The 15,440-nt window shown below is 38.3% G+C and overlaps 1 protein-coding gene across 2 annotated transcripts in view; it reads left to right on the top strand.

Moving 5' to 3' along the window:
• LOC120404414 (toll interacting protein) overlaps positions 1-15,187 on the top strand; it is a 56,676-nt gene extending 41,489 nt beyond the window's left edge. For both annotated transcript variants that reach the window (XM_039536898.1, XM_039536897.1), the window contains exon 6: positions 11,550-15,187. In XM_039536898.1, the coding sequence (XP_039392832.1) occupies positions 11,550-11,764 (215 nt within the window). In that variant the 3' untranslated portion in view covers positions 11,765-15,187. The remainder of the gene's footprint in view (positions 1-11,549) is intronic.
• The last annotated feature ends 253 nt before the right edge of the window (positions 15,188-15,440 follow it).

The raw sequence follows: 15,440 nt of genomic DNA on the forward strand, positions 1-15,440 counted from the left end.
AAGTTCCCTTGCCTGCAAAGAGAATCCAAGGCCACAAGGCATTTAGCCATGCTAGTCCTGTTCCCCTTAATGGGAATCATAAAGAGAGAATCTTACACAATGGGGTTTATGAAGTGTTTGTCTACACTGTAGTTAGACAACTGTGTCTGGCCCGTGCCAGGTGACTTGTGCTAAGGGTCTGTTTAATTGTGGTGTAGGGATCTTGAGATGCAGCCTGAGCTCTGCGCTCCTCTCAGGGTCTTAGAGCCTTGGCTCCAGCTTGTGCCTAAACATCTACACTGCAATTAAACAGCCCTGCAGCTTGAGCCCTGTGAGCCTGAATCAGATGGGTAAGCCACAGGTTTTTAATTGCAGTGTAGACATACCCTTAATTTCTCCCAGTGAACTACATCTGCAATTAAGTAAATAGCCACTAGGTGTCATTCAGTTCCAGCAATTATCTTGCAGACTGATTCCTAAGTGAAAGTTTTGGTGATGAGGCTTTTTTTGTGACTGAAATATAGCAATAAACTCTGCCTCATGATTGGATTGAAATGTCTATTCAGAAAAGTTACACTGCTATTCTTTTTAAAAAAAGAATAAAAAAAATAAAAAAATGTCTGACTTCCACAATTTGTTCAATTTAAAAGAGAACTTTTTTCTGCTCAAACTCAACCTGTTACCTCAAAGTCAAGCTATGATCTTTCTAGTTCATTCATCAGTAAAAGACTCTGCATTTGGAACTTAGTGCAAGCAGGACTGTTAATCATGATGTGCAAGCCAGAATAGAATCTCTCAATCCCTCAGCCTTCGTAGTACTAACTGGAGTAAAAAGTAGGGAAAACATGGTTTGTCACCACAATAAGTGGATGAGACTCAAAATATACACAGGAAGAAAATGTTGAGTAGCATGGGGTCATTTTTACACTGTGATGGGGGAGATGCGCAATACTGATCTAGAGCAGAAATACTAATTTCTGCATGATATTAAACTTCACTTATGAACATTATTTTTGTTAGTAAGAAAAGCATTTTATGCCATCCAATGACTAATGTTCTCTTCTTGATTTGCAGAGTGGGGCTGTGGTGGAGGTTATACTAGTGTTTTGCTGAAACATCTAATTTCCAAAGCACTATGCTTTTAAAAAAACAAACAAACCCCTCCCCCTCAACTCTGTCATGCAAGTTCAGCTAGGCCCGTGATCTACAGTGTGTTATATACTTTCACGGTCCCAGACACTTAGGCCCAGACCTCAAAAGCATTCAGGTGCTGAACTCTCAAATGATGAGCTAGTCGTCTAGCAGAGGCAGTAGACTTAGGGCTTGTCTTCACTGGCACTTTACAGTGCTGCAACTTTCTTGCTCAGGGGTGTGGAACCCCCCACCCCCTCGGAGCACAGCAAGTTTCAGCACTGTAAAGCACCAGTGTAGATAGTGCACCAGCACTGGGGCCCACACCCCTCCTGGAGGTGGCTTTTTTTTTTTTAGAGCTCGGCCATGACTACACAAGCCACATTAAAGCGCTACCGCAGTAGCACTTTAATGTTGCCAGTGTTGACTAGCTCTAAGAAATAGGAGCTTGCTTCATTGAATAGAATATCTACAGCCAGCTAAGGAATAGCGTTAATAGGCTCTAAAGGAAGTTCACTCCTGATTGACTAAGGCTTTATCTACATTGGACCCTGAATGACAAAACTTGTCATTCGGGGTGTGAAAAAAACATTCCCCCACGTTTGCAGACGAAAAACGCTGGTGTGAACAGCGCTTTGACGACAGGAGAGCTTTCCTGCTGACAAAGCTACTGCTGCTCATTGGGGCTGGAGGTTTATCATCAGGAGAGTTCTCTCCTGCTGACAAACAGTGGCTACACTGCACTACACTTTTAGTGTCATGCCTGTAGCTGCACAGCTGTGTTGCTAAAAGATGTGTGGTGTAGACATAGCCTAAGTCAGAACTACAAGACATTAAAAGTGGCTAGTTAGGGCTCCATCAAGGGTATAGAGTATTTCTTGCCAATCTAATCTTAGCTTATTGTGGCTACACCTTCTTGCACATCTTAACAAGAGATGCCTTAATTTATGCAGACTCATTCTTCTGAAATTGTAAACTCTGATTGCAGTGACCATTTTTTAATGAAAAGCTCTTTGATAGGAATAAAAAAATTAAAGTCTATCATAGTATGAAAGCTGAGGGCTAGTATAATGTGCATCTGTTAAGATCTACAAGTCGCCTTGCTCTTAATCCACATCAGTATTAAATATTTTTATGCGGTGCTATAAGGATATGTTGTCTTTCATGGAGAAAAGAAAGTCACTACCACAAGGAAATCGCAATCTAGGTACAAAGCTTTCCTTCTGATCATCACTTGTGTAAACCACCTCAATATATCTTCAGGAAATCTGATCTGACTGTTGCAACAAGTTACGTCTAATTAAAAGACACTGTGAAATATGAAGGCTAGGATCCATAGTCTAACAGCTTTGTATCTGAATTTGCCTGACTCTCATCCTTGGAGGGTAAACTGTTCATTTCCTGGTAAAAAGTAGATTAATGTTTCTTTTCCATGTCTTATTCCTTTCCTACCTATCCTCAGGGCTTGAGTACTTTGCTCTGGGTAAGTCTTCTGAGCTCTTATCTTACCCCACCATATTGGATTGAGAATCTTTTGCATGAGCTCATTGAAATTGCTTTTCGTTTGTACACAGCATATTGTACCACAGAGCATTGCACTGGGATGTCACAATACAACAGTTTTAATACATCTGTTTTAAGATTCAAAGACATCTTTGCCCTGTTGCAGGTGCTAATGGTCTTTAAACGTTTTTTCTTTTTTCTTTTTCTTTCCAGGGACTTCAGAAATAAACAGGATTAGTTATAGTAGTCTTCAGGTAAAAAAAATATTTAGTTTTAGGATTTTTAAACTAAAACAGCATGAAAGTAGTAAAGTTTTTTCCTGTATACTAAAATCATCAATACACAAAGGCAAGCTGTGCTGGAAACTTGTAGAACTAATTCCAAAATCATTGACAGCATCTGGTTCAAGTAGTCTTGTGGGCTAATTCAGGTAGCAACCATTCTTAATGTCAACAAGCACTAATTTTGCACTTGTACCTTTTTATAGGGGGAGAGAGGACTATCCCAACCCCTGCCACTGCTAGGTTTTTGTTTTTGTTTTTTTACTGTGGGAGTGGAGGGGACTTCAAAAACTTCTTGGAAGCTCATGTGCTAACAAGTTCTCCAGTGACATATTGACAAAGCTTCCTATCCTTTCTTTCCCTTCCTCACCCCTCTTACCTTGGCAGGCTGAAGCCTTACACCTTGCATTCTCATGGGTAAATTTTTTCACCACCATGCCTTTTGGAAGCAATATTCATTTTGATTATTAGTCTTAGCTACGTCATCTGATGCCTATTTCTGTGTGAGCACTACTCAGGGTAGTTGGGCCTAGATTCACAAAGGTACTTCAGCATTGTGATGCTGAGTGGTGCAGCACCTAACTTTTGGGAGCCTAGAAAATCACAGGAACACACTGATTCGCAAAGCCCGAGTTAGGCACTTAGGCTCCTTATACATTGAATGGGGAGAGAGAAGTGCCTTAGACCGTTATTCACAAAAGCCAGGATGCTAGACAGGAAGCCATCCAAACTAGCCAATGGGAGATGCCAATAAGATGGGTATGTGCTAAGTTCTTCCCCTCTCACTGAGATAGATGCCTCAGTTTGGACTGCAGGGGGTGCCTATCTCTGCTAGCGATTTTCAGCTGTGAACACTCTGAAGTTAGGCATCTCAGGTGTTTTTGCAAGAAGGTAGCCAGTGGAAGAGGACCTCTAGCTTGACTTTTAGCCCAGTGGTCAGGTATGCATCTTGGATATGGGACACCCCCCCCGCCACCCTCCCCAGCCAATGAAAACAGATTTGAACAGTCATCTGTCACTTCTCAGCTGAGTGCTCTAACAAGTGAGCTATGTGATAGTATAATAATTAGTTGTTAGAGCAGGGGATTTGATTCTGGATCTACCGCATCCTGCGTGAGTCGTTTAACCACCAAGCTATAGAATCATTCTCATGCTTGTGTGTCCATCTCTGTGCTCTTTATCCCTCTCTCCTGCCCCCAATCACAGTGACTAATTATTTATCCACAGTGGAACCCTAACCACTGGGCTACAAGTTATGAGGGAGGTCCTCCCCCAGCTGTTTTGTGTGAACTTGCCTGAGGTGCCCATTCCAGTAGGCTGTCTCTGAGATGCTTACTAGGGCCTGCGCACAAGTTAGCTGGTTGAACACCTCTTTCCTGGTTAGTGAATCATTCTGCTGCTTAGGTGGGAGATAGGTGCCCAGACCCCTAGAGTGAGGCATGCTCAGAGGCAGAAACATAGGCATCTTGGGAACTTTTTACTGCAAAAACATAGATGCCAAGTGAGGTTAGGAACCCATGGATTCAGCATGAATTCTGTGAATTGCACTGAAGCCAAAAACTGGGACTTCTGCGCCTAGGCACTTCATTCTGGAGTTTAGGTACTGTGGTATTTTTGTGACTCTAGGCCTCAGGCATTGGTTTAACAGACGACTCCCTTTCTCTTGAATAGTTTGTCAAAGTGATATACACTGATAAATCCTTAATTTTGAACTCTCAAATAGATATTGTGACATCCTCAATTTGAACTTAGTATAAAGTCCAGTCCAGTGCCTTCATGAAGGGCTAGATTTCTTCTTAAATAAATCAAATGTCATTTACTAGTATTCTGACTTCCAGATAAAATGGTGTAAATAAAATATAAAGCAACTTGATTGGCTTGGTTCTATCATCTTAGTTAGCCTCACCAGAGCACCTGAATTATTGTGGGATTGGAGAATGTTCATGTTTTCCATAGATGTCAGTTCATTTTGTAGTTAATGCCATAACTGGATATGTTGTTGAGACAGAATTTGATGTTCTAAAAATAAAATTGTCTTACAGTTTTTAGCACCAAAAATCCTGACACAAGTGAGTCTTTGTACAAAACAAACATTTTGGGAAATTTTCAAAGGTATGAATGAATTAGGCAAAAATGATTTGGATACCATCAAAATTCCCCCCAGTGGCATTTCCACAGAACTATTAAAATGGTATAGCCTGCAAGGAACTATTGTATGTATTGTCATATTTCATTGTTAAAACTTTTGAGGAAAAGAAATGACCATAAGGCACTTGACTGAACTAGAAACTAATAAGCAAAATATTTGTGTAATGCATTGTGTACAATCTAGATTTAAAAAAAATCCCCCTTGCTGCTTCCACTGCTGTTCTTAAATGACCACAATATGCTATCAACTGACTTGCTATTTTACATGTTCATTTTTATATTATTGGAATGTCATCGCTTGTGCCAGCATGTTTCCCACTGCAGTCACGCTGATGCTTTAGAGAACAGACTCTCCACTCTTAATTTATAATACTTTCTTTGTAATACTGGAAGCAAGAGCATAATGGCAGTGTGCAATTCCAGCTCCTCTGAAAACGTTTAATACTGTTATCTTCTATCTATGCTTGTGAATGAAAAATGAGCTGTTACACAGTATGTTATATGAAGTGGCATCTTACCGAGTCTTAATTTTATAAAATTGAAGCTAATGTGTCAAGCAGTTTTAGTTTAAAAAACAAACTCTTAATCTTAAAATTGTAATTCTTTAACACGAAGATTATCATGTAAATTGGGAGTGATATTTGATTTTTATTTAAAAAAGTATTTAAATTTTGAAAAACTAGAGAATATACAGTAAATGAGACAAAGTAAACTTTCATCATATTTAAATATCACTGTTTGTTTTATGGTACTCCATCTAGTTGTGCTTGGACTAATTTTGTGCACCAAATGAATTTCAAGTGATACAGAATTTTCAAAACCACTTGTCTGCAGTTTGTGCAATAATGAGGGAGAAGATGGAGTGTTAGAATCATTAGGAAAGAAAATATATTAAACTCTAAAGTTGAGAATATTTATTCAGTAGTGGTTTTACAAGGTCTATGATTCAAGAGTTAACACAAGATGACACACAGTAGGAAAGGAAACTCTCTGGCCTTTGTGTTTTTTTTTACTGTGACAAGACATACAACTTCAAATATGTGGATTAGCTGAGCTGTTTCTATTGTTTGTGAATCACTTCAGAAACTAACCGAAGTGATACTGCCTTTTCTTGAGTAAGATGGTTATTGCTTGTGCTATTCACCTGATGCTGAATCTTAAAAAAAAAAAAAAAAAAAAAAAGTATTTTGTTAATCATTTAAAACAGTTTTACAAACCATGTCTAGAAACTGGTGTTCTATTAAAAGACAATCTGTGGTTGAAAATTAAGGTTTTGAGATCCTTTGCACCCCAACTATTTTTTGACAGTAATAGTGAGAGGCCAAAGCATTTGATTGGTTGGATCACTTTATCCATATGTGGTGTTGTCTTCCTTGTGCTACATGGAAGCCATCTTCACTGATGAAGGCTTTAGACATGTATACTTAGTTTGTGATGTTTGTCAGTTCTAAGTCAAGCTTATTTGGGATGGGGCAAGGTGCCTGATGGGTAAGGCCTTTCATATTTGTATTTTATGGATTTATTTTTTGTCCAAATTTTGGACCATTGAAGTACATGAAAATGCACATTCTGATGAGACTCCAATATATTACGTTAGGTAGATCTGTCTGTTAACAATTAGTTTAACAGACTGTGTCACATTTACATTTAAAGTAAGGCAATGTAGTGGAAGATACACATGCACAGATGCATGTGCATATGTGTAGGTACTGTTAATATACAGTTCATGAAATAAGTCACAACTTTTACTTTCAGTTCTCTTAGTTATCTCGATTGTTTTTTATTTCCCTTTCTTCCTGTCCCCCAATATTAACCTGGACTTTTATCCAGAAGGCTGTGAAGTAAAATTTTTTGCACCAATTTTTCACCTGTTTATATTTTTGTAATAAGCACAAATATATTCCTGGATGGAGGAACTCCACCTCCCCCTCCCCCTCCCCCCAAAAAAGGGCCTTTGTGATGGGTTACTTAAGATGAATGAGTTTTAAATTGCTTTCATGCATGTCTTTGAAAAAGGAAGGCAATGGAGCAAAACACCTTTTAAAATCACCGACAAAGGAGGAATAGTTGGAATTGGAACACTTTGTGTAGTGCATTGGAAAATGTGCGTTCACTAACTGAACAAGATTCTTGTTTAACTCTTGGGTGTCTTGGGTTCGTTTATGAAAAGCAGGAGGACTTACATTTTATTAAGGTATGGCCATATACATGAAGCAGCGTGATCTTAGTCCACAAATCTTCTATGGAAAGAGAAGCAGTGGAAAGCAAAATGTTAACTGAAAGATGTAGTTCCTGAAAAGTTTGTGCAAATGGTTAGTTTCATGCCTGCTTGCTTCAGGGTTGTGATGTAGAGACAAGTTTTTGGTGGAGTTGATTTTTGTAAGTTCTCTTACATATCTGAAGGCCTATGCCAACTAAAGAGACCCTCATTCACTTGCTTTTATTATATTTCAGTCTTTCAAAATCTACAAAAAAATTTAACGGTAAAATGTCAGGTCTTATCGTCAGTAAGGTCAAAGATGATGTCTCTTAAGGAAGGAAAACTCTTTTACTGGCTTTTATCAGCATTCCCAGCATAAGAAAGGCCATACTGAGTCAGACCAATGGTCCATCTAGCCCAATATCCTGTCTTCCAACAGTGACCAATGCCAGGTGCTTCAGAGGGAATGAACAGAACAGGGTAGTCATCAAGTGATCCATCCCCTGTTGTCCAGTCTCAGTATCTGGCAGTCTGAGGCTTAGGGACCCTCAGAGCATGTGGCTGCATTCATGCCCATGTTGGCAAAATGCTGTTGTTAGACCTATCCTTCGGGAACTTTTTTTAGTTCTTTTTTGAATTCAGTTATAGTTTTGGCATTCACAACATCCCCTGGCAACGAGTTCCACAGATTAACTGCACATTATGTGAAGTATTTCCTTTTTGTTTGTTTAGACCTGCTGCCTATTAATTTCATTGGGTGACCCTTGACTATGTTGTGGTGTTCACTTTCTCCACATCATTCATGATTTTATAGACCTCTATCATTTCCTCCCTTAGTCATCTTTAACAAGCTGAATAGTCCCAGTCTGTTTTAATCTCACCTCATGTGGAATCTGTTCCATACCTTTAATCATTTTTGTTGACCTTGTCTGTACCTTTTCCATTTCTGTATGTCTTTTGAGATAGGGCAACCAGAACTGCGTGCACTATTCATGGTGTGGGCTTACCATAGATTTATAGAATATTGTTATATTTTCTGTTTTATTATCTATCTCTTTCCTAATGGTTCCTAACATTGTTAACTTTTTTGACTGTCATTGCACATTGATCAGATGTTTTCAGAGAACTAGCCATGGTGACTCCAAAATATTTCTTAGCTGAATTTAGACCCCGTTTTGTATGTATAGTTAGGACTATTTTTTCCAACTTGCATTACTTTGCATTTATCAACATAGAATTTCATCTGCTATTTTGTTGCCCAGTCACCCCGTATTGTGAGATCCCTTTGTAACTCTTAACAGACTGCTTTGAACGTAACTATCTTGAGTAATTTTTTATCGTCTGTAAACTTTGCCATCTCACTATTCACCCCTCTTTTCAGATGGTATATGGATATGTTGAACAGCACTGTCCCAAGTACAGATCCCTAGGATACACCATTATTCACCTCTCTTCCCTGCTGAAAACTGACCATTTATTCCTACCCTTTGTTTCCTGTCTTTTAACCAGTTACTGATTCATGAGAGGACCTTCCCTCTTATCCCTTGACAGCTTACTTTACTTAAGAGCCTTTGGTGAGGGACCGGGTCAAAGGCTTTCTGAAAGCCTAAGTACACTATATCCACTGCATCACTCTTCCTCATGTTTGCTTGACCCTCAAACAAACAATAATGGATTTCCCTTTACAAAAGCTCTGACTCTTTCCCAACAAATGATGTTTATCTATGCATCTGATAAGTCTTTTTTTTGCTGTATTTTCAACCAATATGCCTGGTATCAAAGTTAGGCTTACTGGCCTGTAACTGCCAGGATTGCTTCTGGAGCCTTTTTTAAAAAATGGAGTCACATCAGCTATCCTCCAGTCATCTGGTACAGAAGCTGATTTAAGTTATAGGTTTACATACTAACATTAGTAGGTCTGGAGTTTCGTATTTGAATTCTTTAAGAACTCTTGGGTGAATACCAGCTGTTCCTGGTGACTTATTACTGTTAATTGTATTAGTTTGTTCAAAGACCTCCTATATTGACACCTCAGTCTGGGCTAGTTCCTCAGATTTGTCACCTAAAAACAGTGGCTCAGATGTGGGAATCTCCTGGGCTCTCATCCTATGCAGTGAAGACTGATGCAAAGAATTCATTTAGTGTCTTTGCAATAGTGTTGTCTCCGTTGAGTGCTCCTTTACCACCTTGATTGACCAGTGATCCCACTGACTATTTGGCAGACTTCCTGGTTCTAGTCTACTTAAAAATGTGTTTGCTGGGTTTATTTTGTCTTTTGCTAATTGCTCTTCAAATTCTTTTTTGGCCTATCTAATTATATTTGATTTTCCAGAGTTTGTTCCTTTCTAGTTTCCTCAGTAGGCTTTGACTTTTAACTTTTAAAATATGCCTTTTTGCTCCTAAATGCTTCTTTTATTCTGTTTTAGGCATGGTGGCCTTTTTTGGTCCTCTTCATATTTGTTTTTATTTGAACCTATATTATGGTGTTGATAAAAAGTTCCCGTGCAGCTTGAAGGCATTTCACTCTTGTGACTATTCCTTTTAATTTCCATTTAGCTTCCTCGTTTTTGTGGTATTACCCCTTTTTGAAGTTAAATGCTACTGTGGTGGGCTTTTGTGGTATTCCCCTCTTCCCCCCCCCCCCCCCCCCCGGATGTTAAATGTAATTATAGTATGGTTTTGCTATTACTGAGTGGTTCAGCTGTATTTACTTCTTGGACCACATCCTATGCTAAATCCTGGACTAAATCAAGAATTGCCTCTCTTGTGAGTTCCAGGTCTAGCTGCTCCACGAAATAGTCATTAATGGTGTCTAGAAACTTAATTTTTGCATCCTGTCCTGAGGTGGCACATACCCAGTCAATATAGGGATAGTTCAAATCCCCTATTATTGAGTTTCTTATTTTTATAGCACCTCTGATCTCCCTGAGCATTTCACAGTCACCATCAATATCCTGGTCAGTAGTATATACCTTCTGATATACTCTTATTATTCAAGCACGGAATTTCTAACAATAGAGATTTTATAGTAAGTTTGATTTATCTAAGATTTTTACTATATTTGACTCTGCTTTCTTTCTCAGACACTACCATTCCACCGCCAGCACAAGCTGTTCTGTCATTCCTATATATTTTGCGTCCTGATGTTAGTGTCTCATTGCCATCATTCCACCAAGTTTCTGTGATGCCTATTATATCAATATAATTATTTAATACCAGGCACTCAAGGTCACCTATTTTAGTATTTAGACTTCAAACATTTTTGTATATGCACTTACAAAATTTGTCACTTTTTTTTAGTTGTCTGCCGTCATGTCATGTAACTGAATGGGACACTCTCATTTGACTGTTTCTCCTCAGTTCCTACTTGTACTGTATCAACTTCTATCTTTCCCTCTTTACTAGGCTATAGAGAATCCCCATTAATAGATCCTCCCCTATAGGATGTCTCTGTCGGAACCGTGTGCTCCTCCACACCTGTCGGCTTTTCTTCAGCCCTTAGTTTAAAAACTCCTGTGACCTTTTTAATTTTACATGCCAATAGTCTAGTTCCACTTTGGTTAGGTGGAACCTGTCCTTCCTGTATAGGCTCCTCCTTTCCCCAAAGGTTCCTCAATTCCTAATAAATCTAAAACCCTTCTCCCTACACTGTCCCATCATACATGCATTGAGACCCTGTGGTTTTTCTGTCCCTGCACATGGAACTGGAAACATTTTAGAGAATGCTACCATGTAAGTCCTGGACTTTAATCTCTTACCTAGCAGCCTAAATTTGGTCTCCAGGACCTCTCCTATATTTTCCTATGTCATTGGTACCCACATGTATCATGGCCATCAGCTCCTCCTCAGCACTGCACATAAGTTTGTCTGGATGTCGTGAGAGATCTGTAATCTTCTTGCCTGGCAGACAGTGCACTATGCTGTTCTCCTGGTCATAACAAATCCAGCTATCTATATTTCTAATGATTGAATCCTCTATTACCATTACTTGTCTCTTCCTGGTAACTGGGATTCCCTCCCATGGAGAGGTGTCCTCGGTGCAAGAGGATACACCATTTACATGGGAATTACGTTATAAGGGCTCAATCACTAACATGTCTGATAGTATGAATTGTTGCAAATTTTGTTCGCCACAGTCAGATGACTTCCCAAATATCACAATGTTTTTGCACCTATAAATAAAGTCAACACTTTTCTCTGAAATATGTAGTATAAAGGACCTTTCGTGCCTATTTCATTTGATCAAGAATATGCATTTTATTATTCATGTAGGAGGAATTTTTAATTTCCTCTGTTTTTGTTTTCAGGAATGCCTGCAGTCTGTAACCCAGGCATGGTACCAGTGGCAGTGCCACCTCCTCCAGTCAACCCTCAGCACCTGTGTAATGAAGAGGATCTGAAATCAATCCAAGACATGTTCCCTAATATGGACAAGGAAGTAATTCGTTCAGTGCTAGAAGCCCAGAGAGGGAACAAGGATGCAGCTATCAATTCATTACTTCAGATTGCAGAAGAGTTATAGACCCCAACCCCTGCATTATCTCTGTTCTTGATGCCACCTTTATTTTGACTTGCCAAGCCAGGGATTTAGCTAGAGGAAGAATTTCCTAACAGATTCCTGTGAGCATTCTGTCTAAAAGAGATTGTACCCCTTTTTCTCCTTGGATATTTGCACATTTTTTTCACTTTTTCTTCTACAGCTTGTTTTACATATGTTCTGCAGAAGCTTTTTTGTTAATACCAGCCTTATCGTATGTGGCTATATTGCTTTCAGAGGTGTGGGGGTCTGCTGCTTTTTCTTCCTTCTCTCTGTTTGAAAACAAGACCATGTTCATATGATCTCTCTTAACACTATGCAGTACAGGATTTACCGCTCTGTCTGTTAGATCGGAAGAGTTATGTTTTCTGGGAGTTGGATTTTTTTCTTTACATACTTCTTTTAATAACATGTTTTTGTTTCAGTAAGCCACCAGTTTCTACCCAAGATATAAAAAATGATTACACAATGCTCTTTGATTTGTCCTGTGGTGTTCAGTTATTGCTGTGAATAGTCCAACTATCTTTAACATAGTTTTAAATCTACTAAGAAGCTGGCTTTCTTGTTGTAGTCTTTAGTGTTCTAATTAGGTAGCCCCACCCACCTATCCTCGTGATTGGGCGCCAAAGCAATATATATTTGTTTGGTGGGCATTTTGGGGCTCAATCCTACCATGTGATGTTGCTGTATTAGTAAATGTGCAGGAGGTGGTTTTCTATATACAGCAATACACACTGTGCATCAGAGGACAAGATTGGGCCCTAATGTGTTCCTGCAGTTACTTGCACTCTTTTTGCTTCTACATTCCTGTGATTATTCCAAAGGATGAATGCAGAAGGAAAGAATTTATACCTGGAAAATTATGTATAAAATAAGCATTTAATTATTTAAGGAGCTGTCTTGTAATAAGAACATGTTGTTGTTGTTTTTTTTAAGTATAGCATTTATGTTTTAAGAAGAAACATGCTACACTCCTGTTTTTCAGCAAAACTGTCTTTTTGCATGGAGGAAAAAAATACTTTTTAATGAGGAAAGGTTTTTTGGTAGTCTGGAATAAGGAGTAGCAAAGAGCTGCAGAATCTTCAGTAGGTATAAAATATTTAAAGAGCTGTTTTGATGATTCATTGAGTTACAGTTGATCTTACTAATTCAATTGAATTGTGTGCATACAAATATCAAAACTATCTTGTGAGATAATGGAAAATCTGACATATCCTAAATTGGCAGATCCTCATAAAGGGGAAGGAGATTGCATACAGTCATTGCCTGTGTTAATGTGTATGCAACATTCTAGCATAGAATTGCAGAGCCTTTGGAGAGGGAACAGATTATACCTGTTTAGATAAATTTCTGCAGCTTCTTAATTTTTTTAAAACTGCAAAACAATGCACTTTAAGTAGTATGCACAAATTTATTTTCAATAATGTGCAATGTCACTCTTCTGGTTTTTGGTGGTGTTTTTAAAACTGTTTTACAATACTTTCTATAATAGCCATAGCTTGTATTTTCTTCGTGTTTGAATGTACACTTGAAATACAGGATCTCAAGAGTGGTTCATGAGAACTTTAATAAGCCAGGTTTGGAATAAGGAAAGAGCCTTTATTCTCTCTCCTTCCCCTCTTTTTTTCTTCTTCCCCAAGCACAAGATTCTTCAATATTTATGAATAAACTGCTTTTCCCAATATCTTTCTGTTTAAGTGTGCGGGGGTTGAGAGTTTTTTAAATACAGTACCAAAATTGTCCTGGTTTTCTTCCATTGCTTGGTTTTTTTTTTTAAAAACTTCTTTTCTTGATGTATCAGACACTCACTTGTTATGTCAAAAATTCCTCATTGTCTTAGTTGGCAGACTTACAGCTTGTAAAAATGTAGTTGTCTTCACGTTCTCCCACTGGTTTTACATTTCCCTAAGAATTCAAGGCTACATTGTCTGTCTCTGCATTGTAATGGGCTATGCAGGTAAATCTTTACCTTTTTGCTTCTCTAGAAACAGCTTTTCATCAAGAAGCTAGCCATGCTCCTCTTGTTCGTAGCCTGTGTCATCACATGTTAATCACAAAACTCAACACTAGATTGAGCATCTGGTTTTTATCTTCATAAGACAGCGACTTCTTGTGGCATTGCCAGCCTATGCTTTAAAACAAAAGATGATCACCACTCAACTTCTTGGTAAAAATTTAGAGATGAGTCCCTTGCTATAACACTCGTACAATTGTTATGAATTGCTAGGATAGAACAATTCAGGGAAAATGTATATAATAAAGATTTATATATAGTTACTTGGAGTCTACAGTAGCAGATTTTTCTTGGTTTGATCTGTGTCTGGGAAAGTAATTTTGCTGTCACCTGAGATTGTACTGCTAATTCTGTTATGGCTGAAATATAAGCATAGAACAAACAGCTCTGAGTACTCTTAACAATTAGGAGGAGGAAGTGAGAATGTTACACTAAGTAGATTGAATTTCTGGGGATCCTTACGTTTTCCATGGGATCTCTAGACCTACTGGAAGTCTTTTTTTTGTAAGATGCATTTGTTATATGAAGTATAGCAGAGAGAAGCTGCATAGATTGAAGGTGAGTAGTTTAGGAGCAGTATGGCCAATAAATTGAACTCTATGGGATTAAAATATACTGTGTTCATATTAAGAAATATTGACCTGGGGATTTTAATTCAATGGAGGCTCAAGCATTATGCATTAAAAAGAAGCCTCCAAGATGCACTACTGTATTTTTTGTCATTAAAATTAACAAGACAGAAATCACAAGCCTACTCAGTTTTTCTCAATATATGATATCCCCCCACAATTGTTTTGCTATTTCTTGTCAGTTTCAGGTCTGAGGGATTTTGAACTGGCAAGGAATAGTGAAAGCTAGCAGTTGAGGGTCCAGGAATGCAGAACTGAAAGGCAATACCTTGCTGGGTATTTATTTCAATTAAATAACCACACGTTCTGTTGCAGCCTGTGACATATATGCTTCATTTAATAGAATAATATGTCTTGATCATACTTCTGTCACACTCAGCAGCTTACAAGAGCCTGGAGCCAAAGCCAGCTGTGTAATACTGGCATCTGCTAAAAGTTAGTGGTGTTTGCACTAGCTTCAATCCTGCCAAGGGTCTGCACTGACTAAAGATAGGAATATGTTTGTCTAGCTAGATCCTTCCTACTTTCTCTTCAACCGCTGTTCTTGTGTGCTGAAGGTACCAAATGTTTTCCCTTTGCAAATATTATTGCTTGTGTTGGTTGACATGTAATACTGTACAGAGGATGTTGTTGCTGTAATAATTCTGGAGGCATTGTTTCTCACTGTATTGAGGCCCAGTGTCCACATGTTTTTCTTTTATTGTAAAATACATTTTGACTTTTTTCATTCTATCTAATTTAATAAATGCATCATGTATACCAAAACAGAAGAATCAGTCATTTGAGGGAAGCTATACCTCTTAACCTATATACATTCAGACTAAATAATCCAGCTTTCAATTTCTGGGGTCAACGATCAAAATAAAAATGAAGACAAATCTAGGATGGTGTGAGAAATTTTTCACTTCAGATGTTTGTAAAATCTTTGAGCACAATGCTTAGTTTCTATGCACATCACTCTTCCACTTTATTTTCTAATACCACAGTTACTTAATTGTAGATTGCATCTGAATTCTTG

The sequence above is a fragment of the Mauremys reevesii genome, linkage group 4 (genome assembly GCF_016161935.1).
Source record: "Mauremys reevesii isolate NIE-2019 linkage group 4, ASM1616193v1, whole genome shotgun sequence".
Lineage (NCBI taxonomy): Eukaryota > Metazoa > Chordata > Testudines > Geoemydidae > Mauremys > Mauremys reevesii.